Genomic DNA, 8,790 nt, shown 5'->3' on the forward strand with positions numbered 1-8,790 from the left:
CGAGATCTCCCCAAGACCTGGTACCCTGCTGAATTTCTGACGGCTGGACCGCGAGAATCAAGACCACGGTTTTGGTAGCTATGACCCATATCCTTTTTCCTTCCTCCCTCTTTTTCTTTGTCTTTTCCTCTTCTCTCCGGTTCCCCCCTTTCACCAACGCCATTCTGCTGTGATTTTCAATAAAACTGTATCTGATTTGTTGCCGTAAATCCTCTGTGCCTTTTTGGTTATTTTTGCACCTAAAAAATCAACCCCGCCATCTGTACCCCCCTGGGTCGGATCGGGACAACGCCCATGGAGACATATGGAGGCAAAGAGGACTCCTGACAGCACAAAAGAAGATGGTCAAATATGCAGCTGAAATCCTCAGGCGCCCCGAGGCGGTGGAGCTCCCACTGCAAGTGGCAACTGTGCATTGCTGAGGGCACTCTGAAGGTAACACCCTCCCGGAAGCAGGTGACAGATTTGCAGATTATGAAGCTCAAATCTCTGCTGAAAGAAATGAACCACTTGTGGCAGCTCTAATACTTACTGCAGTATCAACTAAGCATCCTGTAAAATACCAACCTTCTGATTATAAATGGATTAATGAAAGTAAAGGAAAATTTTCAGAAAATGGTTGGGAACAATTAGAAAGAGGTCAACTAATAATACCTGTTGCAGCGTGACCGCTTTTCAGTTCATAGTTGAGTTATGTATAAGTTCATTATTCCAGTTGTAATTGTAATGTTCAGGTTATGTTGAGTTGGTATGTTCTGTTTCCCACCATGTAGTCTGTTATATGGTTCTGCCTTGGGCTCCCTCCCTGCCTCCCCTCATGTTCAGTTATATGTCAATCCCCCGGTTGTCAGGGAAACTCCTGCCATTTTGGATCAGTTTATATGTCAGTCTGTTATCCCCTCCCATATCACTATGGTTTCTCCCAAACCCCTCCCATGTTCCCCTGGCAACCTCCTTGTCCATCACTCTCTGCCCACACCCTTCCCCTAGAACCTTCCACTCTGGGCAGGGTGAGTTGTTTCCCCTCCCCAACAAGTCCCCTATTCGGTATTATGTTATGTCAGTCATCCTTATCTGTATGTTCATTTGCCCGGGGGTGAGTGCCTCCTCCTTCCTGGGACCCCTTAAAACCTCATGTAGTCCCCGCTCCCGGGGGGCGGTTCCCTGCAGCCTTTCTCCCTTCCAAATAAAATTCCTATCCTGTTGCGGAGAACTGTCTCGCTTCTTTATCAATCCTGAGCGCTCGCCGGAGTCTCTCCTGCTCATCGGCCAAGGGTGAAGCTCCTCTGCCACAGCTGTAGGGGAGTCGCCCTAGGAAGCAGCAAGCCAGAGCCTATCTCCTGACTGGAGCTGCTGCTCCGCGATGACGCTGCTTCCCCAGCCAGGCTGCTTGCGTGTTGGGAGCTAGCCGGAGCTCAGAGGCTTGCACGCCAGCAAATACCAGAGAAGTAAATGAGACAGTATGTGAAATCTGAACATGATAAACACTGTCTGGGGAGCAGAACCCAATCCCTAAAGACACGAATTGCAGGCCCAGGCTTGCAGAACACTGTTAAAGAAGGACCATCACAATGTGTGACTTGTTTGAGGAATAATCCAAATCCAACAGTCAAGCTAGAACAAGGGGTTTGGAGCAGAGGAGCTTTTCCTGGAGACTTGTGGCAGATAGACTTTGCTGAACTCCCAAGAAAGGGAGGTTTCCAATATTTGCTGGTACTTACTGATACTTTCTCTGGGTGGCCAGAAGCGTTCCCGTGTAGGACAAAGAAAGCTAGAGAACTGATAATAAAAGTATTGTTGAATGAGGTCATACCTAGGTTTGGTGCACCTGGAGAAATATCCTCTGACAGAGGATCTCATTTCTGTGCCATCTCAAATGGCGCAAGCTGTCAGCAAAGCATTAGGAATCCAATGGCAGCTTCACATGCCCTACAGACCACAAGCTAGTGGTCAAGTAAAAAGGCTGAATCATATGATCAAACAACAGCCAAATTTGTCAAGAAGTGCATTTATATTGGTATCAATCTCTACCTATTGCCTTTATCAGACTCAATAAAACCTAGGTCTAAAGAAAAAGCCCATTTGAAATGCTTTATGGCAGACCTTATGGATTAAATGTCACTCATGATGAAAATTTGGCTCAAGATGATAGTCAATACATCTATGACTATTTAATGGCTATAAACAATTGCACCAGAAGTTTAGTACTGTGTTTGAGAATCAATTTAAGCAGCCAGATCATAAATTGCATGCAATTGATCCGGGTGGCTGGGTGTATGTTAAGAATTTTACAGGTGATCCTCTGCAGGAAAAGTGGGATGGACTGTTCCAAGTGCTCCTGACTACCTTTATCCGTCTGAGTAAAGACCTGCCTGGATTCACTACACCCCTTCAATCTTCTTGATTCAAGAAATCACCAACTAAACCCTGGACGACCAAACCTGTTGGGGATCATGGAGTAAAACTGAAATTCCCTCCTAAGCCATTAAATTCATATTGTATTTCACTGTCTTTTTCATTGGTTACACTGTCAATGCCTTTGATGTTAACTCCTGTGTAACACCAATAGGAACCATAGCTAATTATACAGGACTCAAGGGATTGCAGGCTTTGCGGAGAGGTGCAACAATGGAACCTTCCCTTAACAGGGCTACCATCAAGCAATTGGTCAAATTTGAACCCCCACAGCTTCCACAATGCTAGTGCTCAATGTAGACAGGCAGGAGCTTCTTGGGAAAGCCTCTTTTCCAATTACTGCGCCTCAACGAGTCAGTCACAGATACACAGGGCTGAACAAGTCTGGACCAAATCCCGGCAGCTTTTCCAGCGACACACAGCTGGGTGGGTCAGTGGCACTCAGCCAGTGAGTGATCATGGGAAAACTGTCTCTTTGATAGACATACGGGAAACAAGTCAGTGAGAATTACCACCAACTGCCTTCTTCCTGGTGCATCTGGGTGCCTTTGTGGGAATGGAATAGCATTAAAACAATTAGCAGGTAACCGGACTGGTCAATGTACCATGGGATCCTTTGTCCCTTGGTTACAGGTATAAATCAAACTCATGAAATGACAGGTATTATTCGAGGACTGTGGAAGAACAGACTCACTAAGAAAACACCCAGTAACCCAGTGGTGTGATACAGCAACAATTTTCACGCTTTTGTGAGGGCGTTGCTCCCAAATTTAGGAATTGCACAACTCAAAAAGGCAATTTCAAACATCTCAGCTAAAATAGAACTGATTGCTAATTCAACAGCAGATGCCTTAGGAAGACTCCACACAGAAACAGACTCATTAAAAGAAGTAATCTTTCAAAACCTCAGGGTGTTAGAAATGGTAATAGCCAAATGGGAGGAGTTTGTATTCTAATTAATGCCAGTTGTTGCACTGGTATAGATCAATCAGGGCAAATAGCAATGGATATCCATGCCATTTGGCAACAGGGAAAAGTATTCCCTGCAGTAACCCAAGGCATTACATCTTGGAGCAAACATTTGAGGGAAACTGATATCTTGGCTACCTAATCTGAACTGGCCTACACAACTTTTGGTAGGAATTTTAGGAACTGGAATACCATCCTTCAGAACCTGCATGATGAGCCAATGTTTCATATGGTATTGTAAACAAACTGCCACCACGTATCACGAATGGAAGCAAAATAAAATGAGATACAGGATCAAAACGGGTAAATATTTTGAGACCACAACAAGACTATAGTTGCCAAAGAATTTGCAAAGGATAAAAGAAAAGGTGGACTTGATGCCTAGGCAATGAGAGAACGCTTGAGCTACACAAAAAGCTGTAGCTGTGCAGAGTCATATACCCTGTTACAAAGTTGTTACAAAGTAGCGACTTTGTAACAGGGTATATGAATGAAGCACGTTTTGGAAATCAGCAAATTTAGCAGAACAAGCTACCTGCAAAAGCTAACCACTGGCTGCTTGAGCAGACAACCCTATAGAGCATGCACATGAAGCAGGCGTGGAGAGCTCAAGCCCAAGGAAGACTTATGAGCCTTCATCCAAAACGACCACCAGAGGCTCATGACCACCTTGTGCAGAAACCGTGCATGTGCTACAAGGGCTTGCATCATCATTTCATTAGAAAATATGTTGCAATGTGAAGGTGAGGAAAGTATAATGTGCACATGAAGTAAAAAAGATATAAGAGCTGCTAGAACTGTTCAAAGAATGGATGAGTGAGTTTGTGGTGCAGCAATGCCCCTCACTCCCGGCGTTGAATAAACAAATACCTGCTGCATAGGCCTTATACTATGGAGTGCTGTTTTCTTGCCTACTTTTCAGGCATCAGCACCCTAATAAGAGACACAGAACAGCTTCTCCTCCCAGTTATCGCTATCCACTGCACATCCCCACGTGTCTGCCTTGATGTTCACTGGAGAACCTCCCTATTTGTGGCCATCCATTGCCACGCTCAGCAGGGACGCAGTTTTGTTTGGACATGAACTGCCACAGCCAGACACACAGCGACCAGAGCCTAAAATATCACAGGCTGGGCAGATTCTTTTTTTTTTTTCCATAATGCAGGAAAGAGTCAGAAAAGCACAGCGTTCAATTGAAATCTGATTATCCTGAGAAACTCAGAAACTGATGGTGTTGTGGTGCTACTGCCAGTCCCTTCCTTGAGAAAAATTTCTTTCAGGAAGGAGCAACATCATCTGACAGAGACCAAGTGTTGCCAGCAGTTGCTCCAGGTGCTGCGGCCATCAGCCCCTGCAGGAAGGAGCACAGCCCCCAGTGCACGTGGGCTTTGGCTCCCTGTGGCACAGAAGCCCCCCGGGGGCACAGGTCTCTGGGGCAGGAGACGGGCACCAGCGCTGCCAGGGCTCGGGGGGTGGCAGCTCTGCTTGGCCGGGGACTCTGCCACAGCTGCTGATGTCAGCGCTGCCCGGGCCCCAGGGCTCAGAGCAGCATTGGTGCCCGGGCCCACCCGTTCCTTGTGCGTGTCACACCCGCGGCTTTAGGATGGCCACTGGCCGGGACGTGTCCCAAGGAGGCCGTGCCAGCTTCCCTGGAAGGCGCCCGCGGACACCTGGGGCCAGGCATTCCTTCCAGCCTGGGCCACTCTGGCTGGGCTGGGGGCGGCCCCAGGGCAGGCGGCAGTGTGTGCAAGGGCCCTGGGTGACACGCTGCAGCACGGTCACCGTGCCATGGAACGGAACCCGGTGTCCAAGGGCCCTTTGTGACACGTGGTGACAAAGGAGCTGGCGGTGACAGGAGCAGGCCACAGTGCTCGGAGCACGCGACGGGACAGGACGGGACAGAGCGGTGCCGTGAGGAGCCCCCGCACAGCGCGCTTGTTCGTGTCCGACCCGGAGCTTTTCCGAGGCATTACGCCTACAGGTGACCTCGTGGCAAGACTGTGGGCCTTGGTGGCCTGTGGCCTTCCCGAGGCTTCTCTTTTCCAGGTGCCCTCGAGGCCAGACTTGGTGACTCAGAACTTTTCTGAGGCATCTCCCATCCTTCTGGCCTGCGCATTCGAGGCGTGACCCTGGGACTTAGTGACCAAAACCATTTACGAGGTCTCTCCTGTCCTTGTGGCAGGAGCCCTCGAGACCAAAGTGCAGGACTTGCTGTCCTGCAGTTTTCTGTCTCTGGTGCCTTCAAGGCACAACTAAAGGACTTACTGACTCAGAACTTTCACAAGGCATGTCTCTTTAAAGTGCCCTCAAGGACAGACTCTGGCATGGCAGGCAGATTTCTCAGCCTGTTTAAAGTCTTCCGGAGGAAAAAAGAGAAAGGCCCTGGAGCTGCCCCAGGAAAAGAGTCTGACGAGCCCAAGCACTTACAGCCACTGCAGGAGGGTGAGTGGCAGAGCTGGGCCACAGAGCTGATGGGGGCAGCCAGCTTGGCCCCATCCCATCCCATCCCATCCCATCCCATCCCATCCCATGCCATCCCATCCCATCCCATCCCATCCCATCCCATGCCCTAGGGACATGCCCATGGACAGGATGGAACAGGGGCAGGGCAGACACCCCGCAGTGGCCGTGCTCCATCCCTTGGGCCATCCCGGCGCTCTCCCCGCCTGTGTGTTCTCCGGCCTCTCCCGCAGCCCCTCAGCTCTGGCTGTGCTCGCTCTTTGCCAGATGCAGCCCTGGACAAGACACAAGAGCAGGAACCCGGCCCTGGCCGTTTGCGCAAAACCCTGAAGGTACCTGCAGCCTCCCCCACCTGGGCTGGGCCTGCGGTCCTTGCTCAGCCAAGCACCACGCTTGGAGCATGCCATGGAGCATCCCTGCCTTCCCTGTCCTTTATTCTCCTGCAGACATGCCGGAAATTCCTGCGCATTCGACGCAGGAAGACCGGCTCCACAGCAGCTGAGGGCACAGCCCATCCTGACTCGGGGCTGAGCGAGCTCCAGGCAGAGCCTGATGTCAGCCCTGATTTGGCTGAGTGCTCACAAGACTCCGATACCTCAGTGACTGAAATCTGGGAGAAGGCTCTTCTCACATCAATGACCGGGGATGTGTACATCACAAACACCGACCATGGAGAGACTCAGGGCATCGCAAATACTGACCCCAAACCAGATTCAGCTGAGTGCTCTGAAGACACTCAGGCTGCAATGAACGAGGACAGGGCCAAGGCTGACATGGCACTGACTGAGGATGTGGCCGACACTGGCGAGACTCAGGGCATCACAAATACTGACACCATACCAGATTCGGCTGAGCGCTCAGAAGACACTCAGGCTTCAATGAATGAGGACCGGGCCAAGGCTGACATGGCACTGACTGAGGATGTGGCCGACACTGTAGAGACTCAGGGCATCACAAATACTGACACCACACCAGATTCGGCTGAGTGCTCAGAAGACTCTGAGGCTGCAATGAATTCCAGTGATCACAGGACGAAGGATGACATGGCAGTGACTGAGGATGTCATCACAACCACCAACACTGGAGAGACTCAGGGAATCACAAATACTGACACAGCGCCCATTCCCACTGTGATTCATGCTCCCACTAAGGATTTTTTTGAAGAGAGTTCTGTTCCTTCTCAGCAGCAGGTAAGCAGCCTGGGGCCAGGCCTGGAGGCCTGCCAGGATCGTGTGTCCCCTCAAGCCATGGTCACTGGCTCAGCCTTGGAGGCCAGCACAGTGCGGCAGGAAGGGAAGCATTTCTTGGGGGAAGCTGAGAAAGTTGCTCCCCCGGACAGCGCTCCAAGTCTTCCCCATGCCTCCCCCAGGTGCCAGCCATTGTAAGGAGCATTCACCAGAGTCTGGTGTCCCATGTTACTGTGGATGCCAGGCTGCAAAGTGACATTGTGAGGCTGGCTGAAGAACACCCTGCTGACGTGGTGCTGACCCTCCTGCGCTGTGCCCCAACGTGTGACAGGTACGGGGCCCACGTGCCTGGAGAGCTCAGGGCTCACCAGCCTTTGGGGCCCATGGCCCTGCACAGCCTGTGCTATGGGGTCTGCCAGACAGGCAGAGAGCTCCAGGACCCTGGGGCCCCTCTGTTTCCCAAGCCTGCTGCCAATGCTCCCTCCCTGCCCCTCAGGGCACCGGGGCTCTGTCACCTGGGCCCCCACAGCTGCACAGGGCATGGTACTGGGACTGAGATGCCCCTGACACAGAGCTCTGATCCCACAGAGCTGCTGCAATGATGTGGAGAACGATCATCGGGACCAGCTGTGGAGAAAGTGCTGGCAACACTCCTCTGTGTGATGGCAGATTGGCCTCTGAGCAGAATGTTCACCTCCGATGGGGACAACGAGGAGGTTTTTGCCCTGGCTGTGAGTGTCTGGAACTGGCCTCTGCTTGCCCCTCGGTCACCTCTCCAGCAGCTCTCCATCCTCTCCACGCCTCAGGCACTGGGCTGAACCCTGGGCCAGGGGCAGGCTCAGGGGGCACCAGGCCCGCTGCTCCTCCTGCATCTGCCCTTGGGCCCTGCCCCATGGACACCTCGGCACTGAGCGCTGTCTCGGGCTGCTTCTTTTGCAGGCAACTCTGGTGATCTGGGTTATCATGCCTGAGTGCCACAAGGCCATGCTGCTTTACTCCTCCCGCCTGTTTGTGGCTCTGCTCTTCCATGTTGCCATCACCACAAAGCAGATGCCACCAGAGGAAGTTGATAAGTTCTGGAGAGCATGCCAGGAGGAACACCGCGTTCCCAGCAAGCCCAACAGGTCTCAGTCCTCCTGTCCTTCCCATGCCCTTGTGGCCAGCGCCAGCGCTCCCAGTGTAACCTGGGCTTTGCTCTGCACACAGGTTTGCAGTGCAGGCCATGAAGGCTCTGCTCTGCCAACTATGGTGTGATAATCAGGTGGTGGCTATGGAGCGCAAGCGTTGCTGGGACACGCTGCTGTGTGCTCACACCCAGCACTTTGCCGTGGGTCTGCTGGCCAGGTGAGTCCCCCTTCTCCCCAGTTCCCCCAGCGTTTCTGTCCTGTGGTTCCACACATCCCTGTGATCATGGGCCAGAGGGCCTCGTCACTGAGGGACAGCCAAGGAGAGTGGAAAAGGCTGGGAGAGGAGGGTGCCCAGAAGGGGAGACCTCCCACAGCGCTCACATCCCCTCCCGGGATGCTGGAGAAAGACCAGACTTCTCTGAGTCAGTGCTGGGAGGAGTTTGCCCCTCCACCTCATGGTCTTGGTGCCTTTTTTGCCCTTCCAGGGAGATGCACCGTGTCTCCCTCTCCTTGTGTTCTGGGATTGCTCTCCGCCTGCTTGGGCTGCTCAGCAGGGAGGAGCAACATTGGGATCTGCCTGCCCTGGCATTCCTTGTGGAGGTGAGCCTCAAGGCCAGCGCTGCCTGGCTCAA

The 8,790-nt window shown here is 52.2% G+C and overlaps 1 protein-coding gene across 1 annotated transcript in view; it reads left to right on the top strand.

The window, feature by feature from the left end:
- Positions 1–5,708: 5,708 nt before the first annotated feature.
- The window catches only part of LOC115948814, a 5,925-nt gene continuing 2,843 nt past the window's right edge, over positions 5,709–8,790 (top strand). The window contains 9 exon segments of the mRNA XM_031063816.1: positions 5,709–5,826; positions 6,112–6,176; positions 6,291–7,034; positions 7,214–7,362; positions 7,620–7,643; positions 7,645–7,762; positions 7,971–8,155; positions 8,238–8,375; positions 8,644–8,758. Of these exon segments, the coding sequence (XP_030919676.1) occupies positions 5,709–5,826; positions 6,112–6,176; positions 6,291–7,034; positions 7,214–7,362; positions 7,620–7,643; positions 7,645–7,762; positions 7,971–8,155; positions 8,238–8,375; positions 8,644–8,758 (1,656 nt within the window).

Source organism: Geospiza fortis, unplaced genomic scaffold (assembly GCF_000277835.1).
Source record: "Geospiza fortis unplaced genomic scaffold, GeoFor_1.0 scaffold179, whole genome shotgun sequence".
Classification (NCBI taxonomy): domain Eukaryota; kingdom Metazoa; phylum Chordata; class Aves; order Passeriformes; family Thraupidae; genus Geospiza; species Geospiza fortis.